The sequence below is a fragment of the Elephantulus edwardii genome, unplaced genomic scaffold (genome assembly GCF_000299155.1).
Source record: "Elephantulus edwardii isolate Elephantulus edwardi_28Jun2011 unplaced genomic scaffold, EleEdw1.0 scaffold00133, whole genome shotgun sequence".
Lineage (NCBI taxonomy): Eukaryota > Metazoa > Chordata > Mammalia > Macroscelidea > Macroscelididae > Elephantulus > Elephantulus edwardii.
Window position 1 is genome coordinate 5,427,590 of NW_006399883.1, and position 27,111 is coordinate 5,454,700.

Sequence of the window (27,111 nt, forward strand, 5' to 3'; positions counted from 1 at the left end):
TTGTATAGAGCAAAGGATCGCTATGAGATGGAAACTTGTTCGAGCAAGAATGAGCTTAGAGAGTGAAAAAACAAACTACAGAGTGAGACAAGGCGTTTACAAAATGGGCATCTGATAAAGAACTCCTAGCCAGATTGTACCAAAACAAAAATTAGTAAAACAGACAACCCTAATAGCAAAACGGGCAAAAGACTATAAGCACTCCAGATATACCCAAATCACAGTGAACAAATGCAGAGGTGTTAGTCATCAGGGAAACACGTACCACATACATACACCCACCAGAGGAGGCAAAATAAAAAACAGACTGACAAGGATATGGAAGATTTCAATTCAAATGCACCCAAAGACATGGAGAGAAATGTTCCCATTTGCACTATTCCTATCAATTGAACACTGAAAATAACTCATATTTCTACTGGCAATGGGATGAAAGCTGAATTACGATCCGCACACAGAGAACACTACTCAACAGTAAGGCTATACACACTCTTCACATAAATTCATCACATCTCACAAGCATGAAGCAGACGGAACACAGAAAATATGCAATGTACCACCACTGCCACTAAGCAGACTCTGACAGCTTCTCTCCATCGAGTTCCTTAGGCTGTAAATCACCATGTTCAAGGACAGATAAAAGTGCTTCATATGTCAAGGCACTACTTGACTGCAGTTTCAGAATAGACGGGGTGTCTGGGGTTCCCAGTGCATTAACAATCCTCAGCCTGGACACTGGTTACATGTGTGTGTTCACGTTATGAAATGTCATCCATTTACACACTCAAGACCTGTGCCACTTTGGATATATATTTTGTATCTCAATAACATGTTTACTAAAAGTAAAAAAGTCAACATATATCTATTAACATGGAAGTTTCTTCAGAGATCTTACGTGACAAGGTTACAAGACACTGCATGTAATATGATCCCATGATTGTACAAAATTGGGTATGACTAGAAATAGAACACCAAGACAGTGATTATTAGAAAATATTTATTGAGTGCCTACTGTATGTGGATACACAGTGTGTCTGGAAGATGCCTACACGGCTGCACTATCCTACACGGCATCTATTACATGCACTTGCCACCATCGGCGCTCGCCTCAGGCCTCCACACACAACACCAGGATGCTATGTGAGAGCTGACGTCCACGTGGCAGGCAGTGAACTGGCAGCAGCAAGAACATCATTACACACGATGCAGGAATAGTTACTTTCACAGGAGGAAACAGAGATTGCTATGATGTATCCTGGGAGTTTACGTTCGAACTAGACCGAGCTGAGGATCACAGCACCACTGACGTGACCAGGGCTTGGCCCGGTGGGTAATACTGGATGGACACTTGGAAATATAGCCTACTGCTAACAGAACAGACACAGTGTTAGGGTGAGGGCCACTCCTACAGGCCCTGAGTGCATTTTTCTGTGAGAACCCTGAAGGTGCCACCAAGTCTACAGCTCACGGGGTCTGCCATGCTGGGGACACAGAGCAGAGAGAAGGCTCATTCTCACAGAAGATGGAGTGTCGGCCTCCAGGGCAGGTTTCCTTCACTTGTGGTCATTCTCTCCAAATGTGCACACCCTCTTCCAGACAGAGCTTCCAGTGTCATCTCCAGATTGGAAAATTTTTTTCTCCAACCTCAAAAGAAAAAAAATTCAATCAATCAAATATTAAATCACTTTGATTGTTGGTGTTGTGTATTGTTGAGTCAGAACCATCCCATAGCTCATGCTCCGGGTTGGGGGGCGGGTTCTGAGGCAGTTAATCACACAGGAGGAGATTGCCCATCTTTCTCCTGTGAACCAAGGGAGATCCCCTGGGATTGCAGCGCAGCTCCTGGCCACAAGGCCACCAGGGCTCACTCTGATTACTACTGTGGTAATACTGGACAAGAAAATGTTGCTCAGGTTCAAAATTTTTTCAACAAGGCAAACATTTAAGCCCTCAAGATAAAACAAATATAAAATGAAACTACAGAAAAGGAAACCATTTGGTTATCTTTTTTTTTCTCTTTCCTCTGTTAATTCCGAGCACAGCATCCTCTATTCCCGTTGTCAATGGCCTGAGATGAGCAAAGCTCCTTGACAAACTCTGACGTGACATCCAATGGAAGCAAATACCACAGCCCTACAGCCACTCTCCGGCACATTCTCACATTTTAAAATGAGGGCTAGGGACTAGGGGTAGAGAAAGGGGTGGAGCAGGCGGGGGGTGTGTGTGGGGGGAAGGCTGTTCAAGCAGTAACACTGCCGCTCTACTGAGTACAATGTAACCCCGTATTTCAAGCCCAGGTTAGCTCTGCTTGGAGAGCTGGGTAGCTCATGTAAAAAGAAATTCACATTTGGGCCACTTCTTTTTTGATCTACCTCAATGTTCTAGACTTTGGAGGAAGAAGTGGGCTATGCAGACTGGTTGGGGTCTGTTTCCCTGGAGGGAATCACTTACCTTCCTGAGCCCTCACTTCCTAAAATGAGACAAACAGAAGCACCTACCTGCTGCTATGAAGATTAAAGAAAAAGAGACCAAAAGTGTGGCCCAGGGTGGGCCCTGAAAGTTCGAGCAGCCGGTCATCACACCAGCTGCGACTGCACTCAGACCTCTCTCCAGATGGCCAGCATCCAAGATGTGAGTGTAAATTAAACATCAGAAGCAGTGCTCCTTACTCTTTGAGACATGGGGTCCTGTGGGGAAGTGACGGACCAGCTCAGGGTGACGGACATGTGCCTCCTCCACACAGGGTTTCTCTGCAGCACCACTGAGCCTGTGACCACGTCTCCTACGTGGACCGGGACAGGGTCATCCATCATAAACAAGGTCTGCTTCCAGTGCGTCGGGCTGCAAGACAGGGCAGCAAAGTTATGCCGGATGCGGCCTGAAACTGCACCCACCTGACCCAGCTGTGACCTTGCAGGGATGTGGTTTCCTCCACCTTCATTTGCTACACCAGCCTCTCTGGGAGCCTGAGACCTTGGAGCTCCATTTACAAGACAAACACTCATCCACTCCATCGATCTATGACTTAAATGGTATTTATAGGGCATGCTGAGATCAAAGCACCACAGTGAGCTACAGCCAAGATGTTTTTACTGGCAGTCTGAATGTTTCAGCCTGGAAGAATTGGGAACATAGGACTAGCTCACAGCATCTCTTGAATGAGCCTCATCTTTGGGCCCTTGAAGGGCCAACCTTGCTGTCTAAGTCGTCCCCCACCCATGGATGGCCCTGGCAGGTCAGCCTCCCCCACAGCCTCTGTGCTACTCTAAACTGCTGGTGACTGCTTGCTGTTCAATCTATTACAGTAAAAACGTAACACAAACTGATGCACTCATGCAAAGCAATAGGTTACTTCTGGGAAAAGTAACTGGAATGGAAGCAAGCAGCTGTAAACTTTGGGGGAAATAGTGCAAATCAAGAATTCTGTGCCCAGGTTGCAAGGGGAATGTCAAGTTCTCATTTCACTTTGAAATACGTCTTCTCAGTGGAGGCATCAGCCTTGGGCCACTGGTTCTCAGGAAGGCAATCTTACTCAGTGGATGAAGAATGAGTACGAGCAGGGCATATCCAGTACACCTATCGCTCTACATTTTCTACAAAGGAAAATCAGAAAATACAACCAAAACCAAAGAAATCAAGAAATGGAAAGGCATTAAACCAAACCAGTTTACCACTGGGGAACCGATTCTGGCTCACACCAACACCACACCTGTCAGAACAGAACTGGGCTACACAGTTTTCAGTGGCTAAGTTTTTGAAAGTAGATCTTTAGGCCACTCTTCCAAGGAACCTCGAACCTCTAACCTTTTTGTTAATATCAGAGCACATATCCTAGTTGCCATATACGAGGTCTTAGGCCCATAAAGTGAAAGGGTTGCAAACATGTCTTCAAGAAATAAAACTGGAGCTCAGGGCTTCCTACAGGAGGAAGGCTCCACCGTCAGGAGATGCACCTCCTGATCTGGGCACACAATGAAATGTTCTAAATGAAAACAAGTCTCTTCCTGCTGCTGCCAACTCCTGGCTTTGATGAGGTGGCAAAGAGGCACAGACAGTCCAGGGAGCCATGCTCTGCCATCCCCCTGCTCGACTGCACCAGTAAGGGCAGAACCTGCCCCAGGGCACATGTCCCTGCATGTTCTCCATCAGCCATACATTATTTTTTTCCCTCTTGACTTTCACTCCAACTCTCCAGTTACTCCCCTCTGCCAACTTCAGGGTCTCATCCTAGCACTGTGTGTGTGTGCGCGCGTGCCCATTTCTAGGGTCAGGTTCCATCTGCACACAGGTGACCTCAGGCTCAGCATTTGTGAGGGTAATGACCCAAGTGCATCTGCCATTTGCTTGGCACCTAAATCTGTGTCTGATGCTCCCACTCTTTTTGTGGGGGCCACTTGAATCTCAGGAAGGCATCTGGTGAGAGCCCCAGCCTGTCCATCAGCTATAGGGCAGCTCGGGTCAAACAGCATCCCCTGGGCAGCACTCTATTTATAAAGTGATGACCAAGGTCTTCCCACTAGATCTCATGACTGTTAAACCCATGAGGTGCCCTCTCTGGTGTCTCAGCCACTTTGACTCAGAGGAAAACACACTCAGGGCAGTTACAAGGGGGAATGAGAGACTACTGAACGCACGGCTACAGGCAGTGGGGGAGAGTGGGGGGAAATGCCGCAGTGTGCCAACCTTGGCCCTCAACATCCCTAGACTGGCACCAGACCAAGAATGAACCTCCAATATATGCTCAAGAAATCTTAACCTCCATGAAATCAAAGAAGATTCTGGACAAGTTCGTCCCAAGAAACATGGGTCTTCCAGAATAATCTAACTATAAGTTGCAAAAATGCAACTGTGTTTTTGTGTTAGAGCATCAGGTAGCTCGAGTCTATCCATCCAGAGGAACCCAACACGGAGGGCAGCAGGAGAGGGGAGACCCCAGAGCTCTCCCTCCGCACAGAGTCGTACATGTAGACTCTTTGTGACCTGAATGGCCTCCTCACGTCTGCCGCAGTGACCCACCAGCATCCAGAAACCTCATATACAAGGGTTACCCTGGTCTCAACTTTCAATCCATACTGAATCATTAAGTCACGCCTTTTGTCATACTCATTGGCCTGGTGACAATTTGAAGGTAAACACGGTGTCACTGCACACTTCATGTAGCACCAAATCACATCTGCACAGCCACGCACGCCAGAAGGGCTGTGCCAGTCAGGGTCACTCACGGGTGGAACGGGCCGGTGCTCAGAACCAGCTGTGGCTTGTTTTCCTCTAGATTCTGGAACTGGACGCTGAACCAGGCTGTGAACCCATGGAGAGTACCAGCTTTTTTAATATCGAAGTGCAGGTCGCCTTGCATTGTCTGTTTTCAAGCAAACACATAAAAACATCAATTGCACAATTGTGCCAAAGGCCTGCTCAGTAATAAGATTTCCTGAGGAAGATGCCGTGTCCCGCTCTGTAAATGAGAACTAGCAGCCAACTCCAGGTGTGTTCTTTTGCTTACTGAACATTTTATAGAACTCACTGCATTGTAGCTGAACTAAAAGCTCTCCTAGCAAATACTTTTTAAAAAAATTCACTACTATAATGTCACTTCTGACTCATAGCGACCATCCATCAGGTTCCCAAGATACAAATAACAACAAGAGAGGGTGGCCCATCTTTTTCCCTCAGAACAATCGGGATACAAGGCTTCAGGCTGGCAGTCCAACTCACTAAAACTACGTCACTAGAGCTCTGCCACCTAATTTAGCAATGATGAGACAGATACAGCTTTAAAATGCTAACTTAAATTCTCTCCTAAGAAAAGTAAACAGCAAAAGTTATATTGTTAATGCAAATGCCACAGATAATTAGAAAAGGTAGTAACCTAAGCCTGCATGATTAATTTTCGGCCACCAAATAAGTGTGCAGTATTTTCTGCACTCATTTCTTCAGGATAAACAGGAAAAAGAGGCTTCAAACCTGAGTCTCTACAATGCCCAACTAAAGCCTAAACATTTCCATCAACACGTCATTTCGCCATACAAGTTTCAAGAGAAGGCTACCATAGTGTTTTTGAACAAGCTGTGTTTTCAAACACTATCTCTCACAGACATAAGGTGAAATCTAGGGACTGAGTCTCCAAAAGCAGGGCTTTCCTGTCCACCACCAAGGTCACACAAGTGCCACCTTGTGGCAAAAGGGAGTAATTGAAAAAAAAAAACCACAAGGAAAAAAAGAGTTAGAGGAAATCATTTTAAGAATTTGGAAGTAAAAATACTTGTATTTTATTTCAAATTTCATGACGAAAGTAAATACATTTTTAGTGCTAACCATACAATTAAAACACAACTAAATATAGTAAAGAAATTAAGCATGAGGAAAATTATGTGAATTAAAACAGGTATAGAACATTGCAGGGGAAAAGGCTATGGGAGAAATGAACAGCAAAAAGTTAATATATTCCTTATTTCTATAACAATAAGGTTCTCATATATACACACAACATTTACTGAGGGCTTACACGGTGACACTGCAGATACTGATTACTCTATTTTAAAAAAAAACAATTAGGAGAAGGGAGAGGAGGAAAGAAAATGTACAACAAGGAATGAAAACCCAATCTTTCTGTAAACTCTCATTACAGTGACAAAAATAGTAACAAATAATGAAAGAATTCATCATCTTCTCACCTCTAGATCAGAGACCTGTACAGTTTTCATGTCCAACTCTACTATAGTAGATGGTTCAGACAGGCAGTCTTCTGGTTTCAAAATGTGATTATACTTGGGCTTTGAGAAAAACTCTTTAATTGCTAAAGATCTGGGAGAAAGATCAAAGTCAATGTCAAAGTCATCAAGACAAGCATCTCTGGTTTGGAACACACAAGGTAATAATAGTATGTATGTGTCCTCGTATTAGCAGGAACAGTCTGTAGCGAGCTATACTAGTAACCAAAGGCTGTGCTTTGCTGGGGGGTTTGACGTCACCAGCTGCTCTTCAGAAGAAAGATGGACATATCCCCCTATGAGACTGGATTCTTTAGGGGTTTGAATTCAGCAGCTGCTCCTCAGCAGAAAGATGGGCAGTCTACTTCCACGTGATCCGGAACCTTGGAAACCCTCTGCAAAGTGAGCTATGACCAAACTTGAAGGCAATGAGAGAACTGGGGGTGAGGGAGTATAGAGAGAAAGAGCTAGAGAGGGCCCAGCAAGGGCAAGCTGAGAGGCTCCCACCCTACTCTCCTCTGCCCCTGCAGACACCAAGGCAATTATCATGCGGCCTCCTTTGTGTCTTACAGGATCTGAACACAAAGGACCTGAGAATCAGACACACGCCCCAACAGATGGGTGAGAACAGCACACTGTAACTTTACAATCTATTTATTTCAAATGACCTTCTGTGACTCTTCCATAAATAAACAAGGACACTCCTATCCTAAATTACTCCAAAATAAAAACAAGGTGTGAAGTCACTCACCTGAGCTAGGATCACGTGAAAATACTCTCAACTTCTGCAATTACATAGAGAGACAAACCACGCAGCCTCCCTGCCACCACCTGCTGCTTCCCCATTTCATTCCAAGTCATGCACATGACAGGGACACTGATCACAGAGCACGTGGACGTCACAAAAAATAAGCATGTCAGTAACTTTCGAAATAGAAAACAGAAATAGACAAAAGATAGATAGATAGATAGATACAAAAATTATATAGATATAATGTTGTTGTCTGCTGTATACCACAGAATCAGAACCAACCCTAGCTGACCCTTCAGTGGGTTTTCAGAGGCCGTTCATACCATGGGAGGAGAATGCCCATCTTTCTCATATTATATATTGTTAATGTTGATTGCCTTTGAGTTGAGCACAACTCAAAGTGACCCTATGAACAAAAGGCCTGATACCCCTCTACAGCTATCAACATTTACTAAAGTTGACAGAGTTTCCAGAGGCATGTTATTTAGGAAGTGGATGCCACATATACAGATAGATACATACACACACACACACACACAGAGAGAGAGAGAAAGAGAATTCTCTCTCATTGCTTTCTAGTTGGAACTGACTCATAGCTGACCTCCTCCACTGGGCTTCCAAGGCCATAAATCTCCTGGGAGGAGACTGCCCACCTTTCTCCCTTGAAGAGTCACTATTGGATTTAAAGTGCCAGACAAGTTCAGCCTTTGAGTTAACATCACAACTCCCTACAGATTACATCACAGAGCGCCCTTATAGTTTAAGACTAACAATTAAGAGGGAAATTGCATGTTGTTGTTGTTGTTGACACACACTCTGCATTCCACCAGAAGTCCATGCTCGTCCATCTCTGGCCTCGTGGCATGAACTGGGCATCTGTCCAGTTTCTGACCAATGGCTCTGCTCTCTGGTTCCCAGGCTGATGCTGGGTTTCTTCTTCTGCCCCATTTCCATGGTCATCTCAGAAAGGAAGCTGGCTGCTCAGGCCTTATCAGGAAGTCACTTTATGTTAGTAAAGATCTGGCGTCCAAATGTTAATCAGAAAATGAACTATCCTTGAGTGCTGCTTTGCAAGCCAACAGGAATGACGTTCTGATTCTTTTTAAAAATGAATAGCCCTTAGTGGGAGAACATGTTTGTGCTCTTTAACGACTCATGTGTTTTCAAAGGCCTTATTTTTAAATAGGACCTTAATTTCCCCCCCCCCATTATATCTAAGAACTTTAAGAACAAAAAAATATTCTACTGAGATTCAAAAGACTTATCAAGTCTTGTGAGCAGTGCAAAATCCTTAGGCACCTGGGATAAGGTGGCTTAGCTCATGACATTTTCAACAACAAAGTCTAGCTATTGTATGTCTTAGAGATGCCTGTAATCTTCAGAGTGCAGCTTTCTCCTCAATCCTGTGGCCACCAAGGATCCCTCGGAAACAACAATCTCTTACTTATCAGGAGTTGGGCCAGGGATAAGGAAGAGAAAATGGGCAAAGAGAGAAAATACCAGCAAAACTTCCACAGTCATGCTGAGTCACTAAGTATACAAGGAACAAACAAAAAGGACTCCTTCCAGAAGAAAACAGTACTACCTCTGAGAAAAAGGGCACAAATGTCAACCAAGGACCCTCTCTGTATAGCAGCTGCACCTCAGGGGACCAAGGGTCCAGAGCTCACCTGCCTGCAGGAAGGCCCCTAACCGGAAGCTCAGGAACGCTCCAGAAAGCTGTGGAACTCTGACTCACTCATCCACTTACTTGAGTGCACTGAGGTTGAACTCGTAGGCGTTGTCCCAGAAAAGGACCTTGCTGTGGTAGTCCCTGTCAGCGCTACAGGGCACAAGGTGCAGCGCGGCAGTGCTCGGCCAGATGACCCCATCCTCCTTCAGCCACATGTCCCGGGCATACAGGATGGACTCGATCATGAACTCAAACTGCATGGGGAGGAAGGAGACAACAAAGACCCCGTGGCTGAGGGCAGGGGTATGAGTGTGTGCAATTTAACTGATGGCGTTGGCCTCCCACAAGTGCCCGCCAAGAACATTCCAGCCAGCTGAGTGCTGCCCAGCACCACACAGAAAAGTGCTTTAAAGAACCCACTTTACACCTGCATGTTAATGAATGCTGCTGGAATAAAAACAGGACTAGTCAAAATAATCAGGAGAAATCTGTGTGCTCCTCCCACTTCAGGCACTACTCAATGTTGATAGAGCCTGTACATTTTAGCTGTTAATTTAACTGTTAAATGGAATAGGTTGGCTTATATGTTGAATTTTCACTGCCTTCAAGCTGACTGATAATACTCCTTAATGACACAAACTTACAGATCAAGAGGAAGATAAATACCACGTGATACTTGGTTAAACAGTCACATGAAAAGGCATGATAATCCGAACCACATGGCAGCCTGTGTCCCAAATCGAGGTACTCTAAAAGACAGACCCATCAGTGTGTCAGTCCAACTGTACTGCCCTGCAGCCGTCCTGGAAGACTACCCTCCCCATCCTAGCCCCAACTGGACTCTCCTAACAGTCAGTCTCCTCGTGTTCTCGTCTAACCCCAACCTACCCTCCCTCAAAGTAGGCTGGTTCCCTGTTCCTGGACTTGCCATGCCCTCAATCAAGTCCTGTCTGCACTGTCGTCGTCTCAAGTCAACAGCACAGCCCCAAGGGACAATGCCTGTACTAACGATGGTGAAGTCATAGCATGCATGCTGCACTGTTAAGAAAAAAGCCGACCACCTCCAGCAGTTCAGGTCCAGCAGTTTTTCTAAGGGAGAAAGATGGACAATCTCCTAGTAAGATTTACAGACTTGGAAATGGAAACTCAACTAAGGGTCGCTTGAGTCAGAACTATCTTGGAATTCTTAGTTATACTATCTTTGATCTTGTGTTGTAGATGCCGTCAGATGTAGAGGGCGCTGTGGAGACAGATTTGTGCTGAGTGCACCCAATTGCTATGGATGATGATAACAATGCCACAGTCACAGGATCCAGGGGACCCACAGAACGAGATCGGCAGCCTCAGCAAGCACAGGGCGAGCTGCACATCTGTTTCTATGCCAGGGGCTGCCACGAGCCCCAGATGCCAAGCTTCGGGTGTGACCAGAGCTTGATACCAATATATGATGATAGTAACGATCAGCTGAGGAGCAGATTCTGTCCTTTCTCATGCTGTGACTTCTCCGCATTAGCCAATCCTAACAGTGACCATATGACACACTCACAGCCCCCCTTCCTTCCAGTTCTCCCCACTCACGTGAGCCCTGGCTGAGAGTGCTGGCAGAATGTGCACACTGAGGGGTATTATAACACTAAGTTCAAGGAGATCGAAAGAGAAATTGTCAAGTTTATTTGGAGAGGAAAGAGACCCTGAATAAGCAAAGCATTCATGAAAACAAAAATAAAGTGGAAGGTACAGCACTCCCTGATCTCAAAACCTACTAAACAGCAATAGTAACCAAAATAGCATGTTACAGGCACATAGACCAATGGAACAGAATTGAGAACCCATTTACCTATGGTCAACTGATATTTGACAAAGAAATGAAACCTATCAAATGGGGAAATGACAACCTCTTCAACAAATGGTGCTGGCAAAATTGGACTGCTACCTGCAGAAAGCTAGAATAGGACCCACATCTCATACCATACACAGCAATCAATTCAAGGTGGATAAAGCCCAAAAATAATAAAGTTCACAAGAGATAAACTGAGATCAAGCTTATAAGTCCTGGTCTACAGTATAAATACAGCAAGAAATGCACAATCTGAAGAGGATAAAATTGATGAATGGGATCTTCTAAAGAGTAAATCTGTGCTCTTCAAAAATTTTTCCCAACAGGGTGAAAAGAAAACCTACTGACTGGGGAAAAAAAAACATTTGGCAATACCATCTCATACAAGAGTCTCATAACAAAAGTTTACAGAATACTTCTGGGCCTCCAGAAGAAAAGGACTGATAATCCAATTATAACATGGAGAGACTTTTCACAGAGGACATTGGGATGGCCAACAGACACATGAAGAAATGCTCCAAATCACTGGCAATAAGAAAGATGCAAATCAAAACCACAATGAGATGCCATCTTACTCAAGTAGATGTGGCAAAGTTTAGCAGGGCATCAAGTAATAAATGTTGGAGAGGATGTGGTGAGATAGGAACTCTTATACATTGTTGGTGGGATTGTAAAATGGTACAACCACTCTGGAAGGCAGTTTGGCATTTCCTCAAAAAGCTTAACACAGAAATTCCATATGACCCAGCTAGAACTGAGACTTGTACACCAATGTTCACAGCAGCATTATTCACCATCATAAGAACATGAAAACAAACTAAATGCCCAACCACAATAGAATGGGTTGAGAAACTAAATACATTCACACAATGGAATACTATGCAGCATGCAGGAGAAATGATTTTGAAAAATACTATATAACTTGGGAGAGACTGGAAAGCATTACACTGAGTGAACTAGTACTCAGTCTCCTAAAGACAAATATTGTACAAAATCATTACTGTAGAATGAGTATGAGATCTAAGGAAGCGGGGGGGGGGTATGTCTTAATCATAGGGTCACACAATTTGATAGGTGGAGGGAGATGTGGGTGGGGAAAAGCAGAAAGATGCAGTGTGAAAAACGATGTATATGAACTTTATGAGCTTTGTAATAAACCAGTATAAAATAATAATTTTAAAAAGAAAATTAAAAAGTCTAAAAAAAAAATACAATCATACCACTTTTGACCTGGATCACCAAATAAAAGACCAAATCTGCTGATAAAAAAAAAGAATAAAACACAAAACTGAGCTAGTTTTGTGCAGGTTTGCACACGTGCATAGGAGCAACGAGGGACTAATTGCACAACGACCAGGATTCTGAACAAATGTTCTTATGCCCTTTATACAGGACTACCTAAATTGGGCCCCCATCCCCACCCCACATTTCACTGCCTGACCTGGCACCAGCCCCTCTCACCAGCAGGCAGGTCCCCATCCACTCGGACACCAACACGTCCACTTTCTCTGGAAGCACCACGTCCTCCACCTTCTGCTGGAACACAGTGATGGTGTTGGCAAAGCCATTCTGCAGGACCAGCTGCCCCGTGTGCTGTGCCATCTCGCTGGCCTCCACGGCATACACCTGTTGCCAGGACATAAGCTCATTGGTCAGGTGTGCTAAGAAGGCTTCCAGCTCCATGCTGTCATCCAGCCATTTCACCTCCTGGTTCTGAGCCAACTGAGACATTAAAAGTAGTGTTAATAACTCCAGAGCACAGAGAGAGGAGACGGGGCTGGACAGGGGACACATGGTATAAGCGGGGTCATCACACTGCCACCAGCTACGAGCCTGCTCTGGACACCCTGACAGGATTTAGGACGGGTTCTGTCTCCAGAGAGAAGAGCTGCCTTTATTACTTCACCCTTCCTCCACCCCTGACCCTGCCCAGGATCACCCACTGGAGCAATCTCTCATGGCTAAGGTCAGTGAACAAACACATGCACATGTAGCCAGGCACAATATGAATGGACCCTGGAGGCTCCTGGTGCCTGACAACACAGCGGAGCCTCTCTGTCCAGGGACCGTGTAGAGCATTCTAAACAGAGGGTCTCGGGGGAGGGCTGGATGGAGGGTCTCAAGGGCCAGATCCCAGTTTTAGGAGAATATGGGCCAGGCTTGTCCTATAAAACAGGACCTAAATTCACCCCGTCAGCTATCAGGAAGCACAAAATTTAGCAACACACACAGGCAAGTCTTCAGGAGAGAGGGCAGAGTTTAGTAGGGAGTGAGGGTCCATCTATGTCCTGGGAGTAGGGGTGATGACCTGGGAAGGATGAGGTCTCAGACCTACCATATCGAATCTGGACCCAGGATGTGTCACACACCTGATGGCAGTCCATACACTGCAGCCCAGCGGACACTGGACATGTATCTCTACATTTAAGCAAATGTTTCATTAACAAGAATACCCTATGACATGCATCTTACTCTGGCATTTCCTTTTTGCCCTACTCCATCAAGTTTATAAACAAGTGCCATCTGGGTCTCAGTACGGTGACTCGGCCCACAGCTGGAGGCTGCTGCCCGTTTCCCCAAACACAGTGCCTGGCACACTGGGACACTTTTCAGAGATAGTCTGGACGAAGAGAAGGTTCAAGAGTGTGTTTCCCAGCAATGACCATTCTCACCACACCTGCCTCGGCACACGCCGCCAAAGGCACAGCGTCATTGACTCACAGCTCTGGGTTGAGCATGATGCGCACAGAAGAGGCTGATGATCCCAGTTCCGCAGCCGACATCCAGAATCACTTTGTCTTTCAGGGAATTTTTATTCTGCAAGATGACGTTGTAATACTTAGTTGTTCGTGGCTGGTCTGCCAACATTTCCAAGTGAAGTTTCTAGAAGAGATACACATGTAGAATTACTGCCATTTTCCCAAAATACGTACAGTTCAAGTTTAAAAATTTCCACACCTAAAAACAATATGAGAAATAAATAGAGTTAAGAAAGTAAAAATATACCAGTGGACAAAAGTAAAAGCGTCTAAGAGTGAAGTAGAATGCTCCGAACTCAGCACGATACTCCCTTTCCCAATAGCCATGCAGGAAAAGATAGAGGGGATCACTCAGGACAGCAGTGTGGACTTCATCCTCAGACAACCATTGGTCCACCCAAGACAGCAGGAACCCACAGTCCCAATATCAGAAACAACCTGTGAACACCGAGTGAACACCAGGAGCATCAGAGAGAGACACAGAGTGAGAGAGAATGTGTACAGCTCGGAGCTGACAATCCAGCAAGATGACAGAGGCTGTACGCTGCATGGCAGGAGACTGTCTGTCCTCCCAAGGAACAGCTGGTGAATTTGAACCAGCAGAGGTGTGGCCTTTGGTTTAGCAGCACAACTCTCTACAAAGCATTCTACCTCACTTAGCTCCTTTCCTGAGGAGCCCAAAATTCACGTTTTCCACATAAAATTCTGCCTTATCAAAGAAACCATAGGTCAGGAGAGGGAAGTGAAAGGAAAATAAAAGGAAATAGGAGGCAGTAAGCAGAGCAGAAGGGAGGTGACAGTGAGCTGAAGAAGCAGCAGAGTCAACCAGTACTAGAGTACACATCACAAAGGGTATAAAATAAGGACCTGAAGGCAACATGGTAAAATTATGTACACCATGAGATTTTTAAAAGGCAGGAGAGGTGCACATTTTAGGAGGAAATCTGAAGACTACATCCCAGCAACTGCAGAACCGCACACCGGAGGTTAACCAAACCTACCCCTCTCGCACAGAACCCAACCTCAGGCTGATTCTCCTCTGCTCTGTTCTGGAGATCTTATAAAGTGTCTGTCAACTGTGTAACTCAGCAACACTGTTTATGATAAAATGAACCCTAACTGGAGACTGTCGGGACTCTTAAGTGCTACCTGCAGAAAGCTGGAACAGGATCCACATCTCACACCAAACACAAAAATCAACTCAAGGTGGATCAGAGACCTGGAATAAAGCCCCAAACCATAAAGTTCATAAGAGACAAACTGAGAACAAGCTTAGAAGGCCTAGTCTAAAGGAGACTGACAAATACAGGTAGAAACACACAATCTGGAGAGGATAAAACTGATGAATGGGGACCTGCTAAAGATAAAATCCCTGTACACATCAAAAATTTTTTCAACAGGGTGAAAAGAAAACCTACTAACTGAGAACAAATATTTGATAATACCATCTCAGACAAGAATCTCATAACAATAGTTTACAGAATACTACTGGGCCTCCTCTTCTGAATAATCCCATTGTGAAACTGGCAAAAGAAATGCAAAGTTTTTTCACTGAGGAAGACATTCAGATGGCCAACAGACACATAAGAAATGCTCAAAATCACTGGCAATAAGAGAGACACAAATCAAAACCATAATGAGGTTTCATCTCATCCCAGCAGCAGTGGCAAAGTTTAGCAGGACATCAAGTAATAAATGTTGGAGATGATATGGAGAGCTCTCATAAACTGTTGTGGGACTCTAAAATAATACAACCACTCTGGAAGGCATTTTGGTGTTTCCTCAAGAAGTTGAACATAGATACTCCGTATGACCCAGCTATTCCACTACTAGGAATACACCCCAAGGAAATTAGACACAAATGGAGATTTGTACACCAATATTCATAAGAGCATTACTCTCCATCACAAGAACATGGAAACAGCTCAAATGTCCAACCACAACTGAATGGACTGAAAAACTGTGGTACATCCACACAAAGGAATATTACACCGTACTGAGGAACAATGCTTTCCAAAAATACTACATAACTTGGGAGAGATTGGAGAGCATTATGCTGAGGGAACTAACTCAGTCTCATAAATAAATACTGCATAAGACCATTATTGTGTAAGAAGGACAACTAGTAAAATATGTATGGGAGCCTGAAAGGGTAAGGGGTGGGAGCAGAGGGGTGAGGATGGGTAGGGACGAAATCACAGGGTTACACATTTTGATGGGTGGAGGGAGGAAGTGAAAGAAACAGGAAGGATCTGGGTGAAAAGACAGGGGAATGAGGGGCAAAGTCAAATGGTGATTAATTTTATAAAACATAATGCATGGGAATGATTATATGAAGCACAATATGAATGAAGAATAGTATGAAACACAATGTATATGAACTTGGCAAGCAAACAATCATAAAATAAAAAATATAGACTCAGTTCAAACTTTCACAGCTAAAAGTCCTGGTGGGCTTGTGGGTTAGGAGTTTCTCTGCCAACCCAAAGGTGGTTGTTGATGTTGCTGTGGTGGTTATGTATCATTGAGTTGTCTGCAACCAATAGTAACCCTATGTACAACAGCTCTGAAGCCTGTCCTGTCCTGAGCCAGTCTCATTTACTCCGATACACCTACCCCCACTGTCCCAGTCACTGGATCAATCCATCTCATCCAAGGTCTTCCTCTTCTGCACTGTCCCTCCACCCTTCCAAGCATGACGTCCTCCTCTAAGCATCAGTCCGTCCTGGCCGTGTACCAAAGTATGAGAGACAGAGATTCAAAATCTTAGCCTCCAAGGAGAAACTTGGTTTCTCCTTCTCCAAGACAGATCTATTTGTTTTCTTGGTGGTTCATGGTATGTTCAAGACTCTTCTCCAACACCACACTTAAAGGCATCAATGCCTGTGAAGACCATAGCCTGGATCAGGCAAATCTTAAGTCTCTAGACTGACATCGGTTTTTTTCTCAATACTCTGGAGCGATCCCTGACAGCAGATTTTTCCAGTACAATCAGTCTTTTTATTTCCTGACTGCTGGTGCCAAAAGTGTTTCAGCAAGCAGGGTTGTGTCATCTGCATAACATGGATTGTTGATGAGTGTTCCTCTAATCCTGATGTCACATTCCTCCTCATAGATCCCAGCTTCCTGAATGATCTGTTCTGCAGATAAATTGAAAATGTATGGAGACAGGATGCATCCCTGACATACTCCTTTTCTTATTTGAACCATGAAGTGTTTCCTTGCTCTGTTCTGAGGACTGCTTCCTGATCTGAGTATAAGTTTTGTATGAGTTAATCAAGTGTTCTGGGATTCCCATTTTCCTCAAGGTTAGCTACAATTTGTTGTGATCCACACAGTCAAATGCCTTTGCATAGTCAATGAAACACTGACATTTGTCTGGTATCTCTTCTTCATCTATTATGATGCTGCCAATTGGCCTGGTAGTAAGAATTTGTTTTCTTGATGTTGAAATGCAATCCATATTGAAGGCTGCAGTCCTTGACCTTCTGCAGCATGCACTTCAGCTTCCTGAACGATCTGTTCTGCAGATAGATTGAAAATGTATGGAGAAAGGATACATTCCTGACGCACTCCTTTATTGATTCTGAACCATGCAGTGATTCCTTGCTCTGTTCTGATGACTGCTTCTTGATCTGAGTAGAGGTTCTGCATGAGCACAATCAAGTGTTCTGGGATTCCCATTCTTCTCAATGCTAGCCACAGTTTGTTGTGATTTGCAGAAGTCAAATGCCTTCGCAAAGTTAATAAAATACAAATAGACATTCTTCTGGTACGCTTTCAACCAAGGTCCATCTGACATTGGTAATGATATCTCTAGTGCCACAGTCTCTTCTAAACTCAGCTTGTATTTCTGGCAGTTCTCTGTTATATACTACTGTTCTCACTTTTGCTCACGTGTGATATTGTTCAGTAATTTCCACATTTGTTGGGTCACCTTTTTGGGGAATGGGAATACAGATTTTTTTTTCCCAGTCAGTTGACCAACTAGCTGTCCTCCAGATTTCTTGGCACAACCTGGTGAGCATGTCCAGGGATGCATCTGTTTGTGAAAAGATGTCAACTGGTATTACATCAATTCCTGAGGTCTTATTTTTTTGCCAATTCCTTTAGAGTAGCGTGTATTTCTTTCTTCATCTCCACTGCTTCTTGATCACATGTTATTCCATTAAATTCTTCCGTGTCAGCCAATTCTTTTTGGTACAGTGACTGTGTGTACTCCTATCTTCTTTTGAAGTTTCCTGGATCATTCAATAATCTTTAAGTATTGCAACCCAAGGCTTGAATATGCTCTTCAATTCCGTCAGCTTAAGAAATTCCAGGAGAGTTCATCTCTTTCGACTTTTTAACTCCAGCTCCTTGTACTGTTCGTTATAATATTTTGCTTTGTCTTCCTGGGCTGCCCTTTGAAATCTTCTATTCAGCTCCTTAACTTCTTGATTTCTTCCTTTTATTTTGGCTTTTTGGAGTTCTAGTGCAGTATTTGGAGTCTCTTCTGAAATCCATTTGTCTTAACAATGACCTTTTGTATTCCTCATGGTGATAGTCTCCATATTTCACAGCTCATCTGGTCTTCATTCATTTGTATTCAAGTAAAAACAACAAAGAGATATTATCTCTCCACAGCAAAAATAGTAATGTTAAAAAAACTTCAAATAAAAAATGCTGGCAAGGATGAGGGGAGACCAAAACTCTCACACACTGCTGATAGGACTGTAAAAATGGTACAACCACTACAGAAAGCAGTTTGACACTTTCTTAGAGAGTTGGGAATGGAAATACTCTTTAACCCAGCAATCTCACTACTAGGCATATATCCCCCAAAATAAGAAGTGCAAAACAAATTATATACACCTATATTTAATGCAGCTCTATCTACAAGGGCAAAGAGTTGGAAATAACAAAAATATCCAACAACAGATGAATGGCTAAAGAAATTGAGATCATTCATTCACACAATGCAGGATGTCCTCCAAAATATCAAGAAGCTGTGAAATATTGCACAACACAGATGAATCTAAAACAAATTATGCTGTGGGACATATTAAAAAAAACTCACTGTCACTGAGTTGGAATCAACTCATAGCTGACCTTCCAGTAAGTGTTGAGGCTACAAATCACGTGGAAGGAGATTGCTCTTCTTTCTCCTGAAGAGCTGGAGCGGGGTTCAAACACCAGAGGAGCTCGGTTAGCTGCACAACTGCCTACAGACAGGCCATCAGGGCTCCCTGAATAAACTAGTCACAGAAAGAACTTTTTTACTCTTTCCCTCCATTCTCATCCTTGTTAATCTTCTACGATTAATTCTAACTGTGTCTAAAGCCTTTCTTTAGCTTTTAATACAAGTGGTCTGATGATGTTGATGTTATGTGCTATTGAGTTAGAACCAACTCTTAGCTCCAGCAGCTTTTTCTGATGCAGTAAATCACACGGGAGGAGACTGCCCATTTTTCTCTCACAAAGCAGTCAGCTGGTGGATTTAAAATGTGTGCCTTCTGGTGGGTAACACAGCTCCTTACTGCTAGGCCACCAGAGCTTGTTAGTGGTCCTATTAGAAATTTAAATGTTAGTGTTTGTACATAAAGTTTTATTGGAACACAAGCTCACATATTTTTGTATTTTCTGTGGCTACTGTTGTCCACAGTTTTGCCTATGTGGATCATAACAAACTGTGGCTGACTCTGAGAAGAATGGGAATCCCAGAACACTTGATTGTTCTAATGCGAAACTTATACTTGGACCAGGAGGCAGTCGTCAGAGCAGAGCAAGGGAACACTGCATGGTTCAAAATTGGGAAGGACGTACGCCAGGGATGCATCCTATCTCCATACCTTTTCAACCTATATGCAGAACAGATTATCCGGGAGGCTGGGCTCTATGAGAAATGTGGGGTCAGGATTGGGGGACGGTTTATCAACAATCTGCGGTATGCAGATGACACAACCCTCTTTGCTGAAACTGAAGAGGACCTGAAGCACCTGCTGCAGAGCGTCAAGAACTGCAGCCTCCAATATGGATTGAGGCTCAATGTCAAGAAGATAAAGATTCTCACCACTGGACCAATTGGCAGCATCAGGATGGATGGTGAAGAGATTGAGATTGTACTCAGCTTTAGTTTGCTTGGCTCCACAGTCAACACTCTTGGCACCAGTAGCCAGCAAATTAAAAAGTGCATTGCCATGGGAAAGTCTGCTGTTAGGGACCTCTCCAGAATACTGAAGAGCAATGATGTCTCTCTGGAGACTAAGGTGCATCTGATACAGGCCATAGTCTTCGCAATCACTTGTTATGCATCAGAGAGTTGGACAATGACCAAGGAGGATAGAAGGAAAATTGATGCCTTTGAGCTGTGGTGCTGGAGAAGAGTATTGGGAATACCATGGACTGCTAGGAAAACAAACAGATTTGTCCTGGAGAGGGTTAAACTGGGTGGCTCCTTGGAGGCAAGGATTCTGAGGCTCCGTCTAACTTACTTTGGACATGTTGTGAGGAGAGACCGGTCCTTGGAGAAGGACATCATGCTTGGGAGGGTGGAGGGACAGCGCAGGAGAGGAAGGCCCTCTATGAGGTGGATTGATTCAGTGACTGGGATAATCGGGATGGGAGTGTCAGAGACAGTGCGATTGGCACAGGACACAGCAGAGTTTAGGGCTGTTGTACACAGGGTCGCTATGAGTTGCAAGCAACTCAACGGCACATAACAACAAACAACAACTGTTGTCCAAACAGAAGAAGGGGATGGGGAACATTGCATGGTTTAAAATTAGGAAAGGGGTACACCAGTATCCTTCCTCCTTAACTATTTAATCCATATGCTGAGCCAATCATTCGAGAAGCTGGACTATATGAAGAACAATGTTACATCAGGACTGAAGGACGACTTATCAACAACATACACTATGCAGATGATGTAACTTTGCTTGCTGGAAGTGAAGAGGAATTGAAACACTTGCTACAGAAGATCAAAGACTCAAGCCTTTAATATGGATTACATCTCAAAGTCAAGGAAACAAAATTCTTCACCATTGGACCAACAGACAACCTCATGATACATGAAGAAAAGATTAAAGTTGTCAACAATTAAAAGATGCACTGCACTAGGAAAATGCACTATCCAGGATCTCTCCAAAGTCCTGAAGAGCAAGCAGTCAGTTTGAAGACTAAGGTTCACCAGGTTCAAACTATGGTATTTTCAGTTGCTTCCTATGCATCTCAAAGTTTGACAATGTATACAGATGACAGAAGAAGAATCGTAGTACTGGAAAAGAATACCAAATACCTCATGGAATGCCAAAAGAACAAATAAATCTATCTTGGAAAATGTGCAACCAGAGGGCTCCTTAGAGGCAAGAATGGTGACATTTTATTCATAGATTTTTGGCATGTTGTCAGGAGTCAGGGGCAGTCCTTGGGGGGGAAAAAAGCATTATGCTGAATAAGACAGAGAGACGGTCAGAAAAAGCGAGGAAGACACTCAACAAGATGGATTAACAAGGTGACTGTAACAATGGGTTCAAGCATATCAGAAGATGATGGTGCAGGAGAGGGCAAGGTTCAGATCCGTTGTTCACAGGGTCACTGTGAGTCACAGTCGACTTCACAGCACCTCACAATAACATGGCAACTTCTGTTGTATAATGAGTGGTAAGGAGGCAACACAGGAATACCACAGCCCACGGAGCTGGAGGTATTTACTATCTGGCTCTTTTCAGACAATGTTTGCCAAGTTCTGAAAAGCAGTAAGTAGAGCCAAGAGATAATTTCCCTTGAGTTAGAACCTAATAAAATAGTAGAGAAGAAATCACTGCCTGGCAAATTGAATAAGCAATCTGAAAAGCGAATACCAGAGTCCCATAGCTGCCAAAGTACTCTTCGTCCTGCCAGGTGTCTTCAGGATCATACTCCACCAACTGCTTCCCGACATGATTGGCCGGGATGTAGCCACAGCAGCCTTCACGCTCACCCCACCACCAATCAGCAGTAGTTTGTCTCAAGATAAGAATTTTCTCTCCTCTCAAAAAACTCAGCTGGAAAAAAAAAAAAAAGAAAGTGAATAACCCAAGAGTAAAGTGCTACGTTACTGACACACGTGTTCTGTTACTGACTGTCCACACGTGTTCTTTTTACTGACTGTACACACGTGTTCTGATACTGACACACGTGTTCTCTTTACTGACTGACACACGTGTTCTGTTTACTGACTGTCCACAAGTGTTCTGTTTACTGACACACGTGTTCTGTCTACTGGCTGACACACGTATTCTGTTTAAACACGTGCTGTTTACTGACACACGTGTTCCGTTTACTGACTGTCCACACCTGTGCTGTTTATTGACACAGGTGCTCTGTTTACTGGTCTGTTTACTGACTGACACATGTGCTCTGTGTACTGACTGACACACATGTTCTGTTTACTGACACACGTGTTCTGTTTACTGACTGTCCACACATGTTCTGTTTACTGACTGACACATATGATCTGTGTACTGACTGACACATGTGTTCTGTTTACTGACACACGTGTTCTGTTTACTAAAACCAGTAACATTGGAACTGTGGCTCAAGAAGAAATCCTGGTAGCCGAATCACAGCAAATTAAAAAAGTAAACAGTGGGTAAGGAGAGCAACAGATAATTGATAAAATAATAGCAGGAGTTAGAAATTTTGGGGACACAGCTACTCAAAATACAGCTTAGCTTATTTATTTCTTTTACAGTTTTCAGACTTTTTTCTTCTGCAATTGGTTTTCAGTCACTTCTATCTAATGTCAAATACAATTGTACAATGCTATTATTTGGCTCATTGTTATTTGGTAAAAACAGTTTACTTGGTATTCTTAAAAAGAAAATAAGAGGTTAAACATTTTTTTTTCTCAAAAAGCTCATTTCTGTCCAGTTCGAACTAAGTCATAGCTGACCTTCAAGCAGGTTTCCCAAGTTGTAAAACACACCAGTGAAAATGGTCCATCTTTCTCCCACGGAGCTGTGAACAGAGTCAAAACACCAGAGAGGAGGGGCCAAGTCTCAGCTCTGTAACTATGGACTACACCAGAACTAAACAACTTCTAGCGGTAACTCAGCAACGCAGTAGCCAAGAGTTTCTAGGATCTATTTTTTTACAAATCCATTATGCCGAGTGAAATATCTCAGTCACAAAAGGACAAATACTGCATAGTGCCACTGTTGTATAATGGGACTGATATCAGGGTTGGTATGAGACTGAGAAAAATTGGATAAATTATGTATACTGCATGGAAACAGATGAGGGAGAGGACAGTCTAAAAGTGATATATGATTGGGTATTATGGTTATGACAAGAGTCCAGAATGAAGATGTGCTGGGGGCAGGGAGGGGATTGTATACCAATGAAAGAATTCTTATTTTACTTTTCAGAGAGGAACAAACTGGGGGGAAGGAGTGGGCAGGGAGAAAAATGCAACAATGAATGAATGGAAATCTAAAATTTCTGTAAATGTTCATTAAAATTAATTTTAAAAAATCCTTGTTACAAAGTAAGGAAAATGACACTCAAGTAAGTGTTTTTATCTTATAATCTGCCATTTCTTTAGCTAGGGTGAGCTCTTACTCCAGGTTTCCAAGCAGAAACCAGAGCAAGCAGTTTTCCTCACCCTGCTGATAAGATACTTCCTTAACTCAGGTTCCCCTCACATCACACTTGGGGTTAGAATCTGTCAGGAAAGAAAGAGAATGGTTTCAATAAGGATCTAAATACCTGAAAACATCTTTGTTTGGGAATGGCAGAACTTTGGTTTGAGGGAACCCAGTGACAAAGTCTGTAGGGAGGTGTGCTGCTAACCAAAAGGCAGTGAGTGCCTCTCTGCCAGTTTAATTTTTTTTCCCAGTTAGAAACTGCATGGTTCAAAACTGGGAAGGGTGTACCCCAGGGATGTGTTCTATCTCCATACCTTTTCAACCTGTATGCAGAGCAAATTATCCGAGAGGCTGGGCTCTATGAGGAGAAGTGTGGCATCAGCATTGGTGGAAGATCTATCAACAATCTGCGTTATGCAGATGACACAACCTTGCTCGCTGAAACTGAGGAGGACCTCATGCACTTTCTGCAGAGGGTCAAGGACTGCAGCCTCCAATATGGATTGAGGCTCAATGTCAAGAAGACAAAGATTCTCACCACTGGACCAATTGGCAGCATCAGGATGGATGGTGAAGAGATTGAGATTGTTCACAGCTTCAGTTTGCTCAGCTCCACCGTCAACACTCTTGGCACCAACAGCCAGAAAATAAAAAAACGTATTGCGATGGGAAAGTCTGCTGTTAGGGACCTCTCTAAAGCACTCAAGAGCAACAGTGTGTCTCTGGAGACTAAGGTGCGTCTGATACAGGCCATGGTTTTGCAATCACTTGCTTTGCATCAGAGATTTGGACAATGCCTAGGGAGGATAGAAGGATAATAGATGCCTTTGAGCTGTGGTGCTGGAGAAGAGTACTGAATGTACCACGGACTGCCAAGAAAACAAACAGATTCATCCTGGAGAGGGTTAAACCAGGCTGCTCCTTGGAGGCAAGGATTCTGGGGCTTCGTGTGACATACTTTGGACATGTTGAAAGGAGGGACAGGTCCTTGGAGAGGGACATCATGCTTGGGAAGGTGGAGGGAAAGCACAGAAGGGGAAGATCCTCTATGAGGTGGATTGATTCAGTGACTGGGGTAATCGGGATGGGTGTGTCAGAGGCAATGAGACTGGCACAGGAAAGAGCAGGGTTTAGGGCTGTTGTACACAGGGTCGCTATGAGTCACAGGTGACTCAACGGCACATAACAACAACATACCAAATTAAAACCCACATTTTCAGGTCATAAGATGTTAATACATTCAATAAAAACTGCTTTTTTTAAAAAAATGTATTTTATATTGGTTTGCTTACAGAGTTCATATACATGTGTTTCACACTATCCTTCACTAACACTGTGTTTCAATCATTCTGATTCATTATATTTTCTAAAATTAATCATTGAAAAAAATCAAACACTGAACTGTGCCCACCAGTGTCCTGTCTTTTCCAGGTCCCTGGCAGATCTTTCTCAGTTCCTTTACCCATCCCTCCCTCCTCCCACCAAACTGTGCGACCCCATGATTTTCACCTCACCCATCCTCACTGCTCTGCTCCTACCCTCTCCCCTTAGAGCTCCATACATGTTTTACTAGTAATCTTTCTATTTCTATAATAATGATCTCATACAGTATTTGTCCTTATGGGACTGAGTTAGTTCGCTCAGTATAATACTCTCCAGTCTCTCCTTAGTTAGGTACTAATTTTCAAAGTCACAGGGAGTCATTATACATATTCATTTTGATTAGATGGTTGAAATACCTTTTCCTAGGTTACACTTTTACAGACATTACAAATCCCTTATAATAATGTAAACAAAATAACGTTTTTCCTAAAGGGTGAACTTGAAAGCAGTCCATTCTTTTTTCTTTACTGTCTTTTTTTTTTTAATTAATTTTAATGAAAGTTTACAGAGACTTAGGGTTTCCAGTTATTCATTGTTGCACTTTTCTCCCTGCCCATTCTTTGAGGACTTGCACTTGGTGAGGACTTTCTGAGGAGGAACGACTGCAGACAGTGATCTGGACTTTGACCAGCTGCTTCCTGGTCATAAAAGGGACCTGGAGCTTGATATGTGATCTTGACCTAGAATAGAAATACTTAACAAACAAAAGGAGAGCTAATGATCACACCCGGTGTGTGAGGCACACAGAGTACCTGCGTGTCATCTGTAGCCGAGTAGTCCGCAATGGCCACGTACTCCTCAGCCTGCACATCCTCCTGGAGGACCTGTTCTTCACTGTGCTCGACTGCTGTTTCTTGGTCCTGCTAAAGGGGGAAAAATGATAATCACAAGATGAACTTTCTTAAATGGTCAGTGAGTCTCTAAGACTTTTCACAGGATAAATTTCTGGATACAGAATTGATTTCTCAAAGACCATGAATACTACTGACCTTACTATGTATCACCGAATTCCCTCTCACAAAGTTGTCCCTTTACTTCTGCCATTTACAAAAGTATACACCTCATCAGCAATGGGTATTATCAATCATTCTCACCGGAATCGATTTGATGGGTAAAATTACATGTCTTTGTCACTTCTATTTGCCTTTCTTTGAAAGGTGATGTCAAAATGATTTTAACTACGTACTGATCATCTGCCTTTTTTACTTCATTACCTACCTGTTCACAACCTTTGTACATTCTTCCCTTTTTAATGAAAATGATGAGTTCTGGAACAGTGATTTTATTGTTCACCCTCCATCTCCATCCCTATTATACCCGCATCATCCCTCCCACCCTCGCCCCCACCTCAAGGTAAAGCACATCAACCACCTGGTACACACGCTTCCAGGACATGTTCTGTGCAACGTCACTCCCACGGATACATTTACACAGTCTTTTTCTTCTTTTGAGTTTATAAAAATATGTTGTTGTTGTTGTTCTATGTGTCAATTCACTTCCAACGTACAGAGACCTTAGAGGCAGAACAGAACTGCCCCACAGGGCTTCCTAGGCTGTAACTTTGGCAACGGCATATGGTCAGATCTTTTTCCCGATGAAGCAGTTGGTGGTCTCAAACCGCAGACCTTCCACTGGCAGCCAAGCACTTAATCATTGTGCTATCAGGGCTCCTTTTTAAACTTTAACAGTATGTTTTTGGTATCTTCTTTTTCTTATTCATATAATATCTTGAGGGAAAATCTCCGAAGGTAATTGTTAGACTTATAATCTTTTCTTTATAATGGCTACATAACATTCAATAGCCATTCAGCTTGACTCTTCAATCATTCCTATTGATGGGCTTTCTATTTGTATCCAATTTGCTACTACCATGTACCACCATTCAGTAACATCTGGGCACTATATTCTTGTGTACTAAGATTTCATTCCTACAGGACAGGCTGTCAAGAATGGAAATGTAGATTTCAAGAATAAACATTTTCCATTTAACATAAGACTGATTCTTTCCATTAAGACTGTTAACACTTCAAAATCCACCAGTACTGATGCCACAATGATTAGTGTTTTTGTATCATTTCTTCAGCTTTAAGTTTTCATATGTTTACTGTCCATTTGTCATTGGCCTAGTGGTAAGGAATTGAACTGGCAACCAAAAGGTACATGATTCAAATCTACCAACTGTTCCATGAGAGAAAGACGGGCAATCTCCTCTCAAGCTATTAACTCCCTCTGAAAATCTGCTGGAGGGTCAGCTATGCATCAACAGTTGTTGTTGTTGTTGTTGTTGTTATGTGCCGTCTAGTCGCCTGCGACTCATAGCGACCCTATGTACAACAGCCCTAAACTCCGCTCTGTCCTGTGCCAATCACACTGTCTCTGACACTCCCA

The 27,111-nt window shown here is 43.4% G+C and overlaps 1 protein-coding gene across 1 annotated transcript; it reads right to left on the reverse strand.

Moving 5' to 3' along the window:
- Positions 1-1,611: 1,611 nt before the first annotated feature.
- PRMT2 (protein arginine methyltransferase 2) lies at positions 1,612-25,962 on the reverse strand. The gene is made up of 10 exons (XM_006894041.1): positions 25,942-25,962; positions 25,476-25,586; positions 21,574-21,756; positions 13,692-13,853; positions 12,432-12,596; positions 9,212-9,387; positions 6,675-6,804; positions 5,223-5,359; positions 2,670-2,841; positions 1,612-1,644 (listed from the first exon to the last, which is right to left on the reverse strand). Exons 1-10 carry the CDS (start codon positions 25,960-25,962, stop codon positions 1,612-1,614), a joined length of 1,290 nt encoding a protein of 429 aa, XP_006894103.1.
- Between the last annotated feature and the right edge of the window lie 1,149 nt (positions 25,963-27,111).

What these genes read in the sequence shown, in the direction of transcription:
- PRMT2 (XM_006894041.1), bottom strand. Translation starts at nt 25,962, where the DNA reads ATGTACAAAGGTTGTGAACAG. An exon ending in TTCAACCTCAGTGCACTCAA is followed by an intron (nt 6,805 to 9,211) that starts GTAAGTGGATGA and finishes TCTTTCTCCCAG; the next exon opens with ATCTTTAGCAATTAAAGAGT. An exon ending in AGCACCGGCCCGTTCCACCC is followed by an intron (nt 2,842 to 5,222) that starts GTGAGTGACCCT and finishes CCTGTCTTGCAG; the next exon opens with CCCGACGCACTGGAAGCAGA.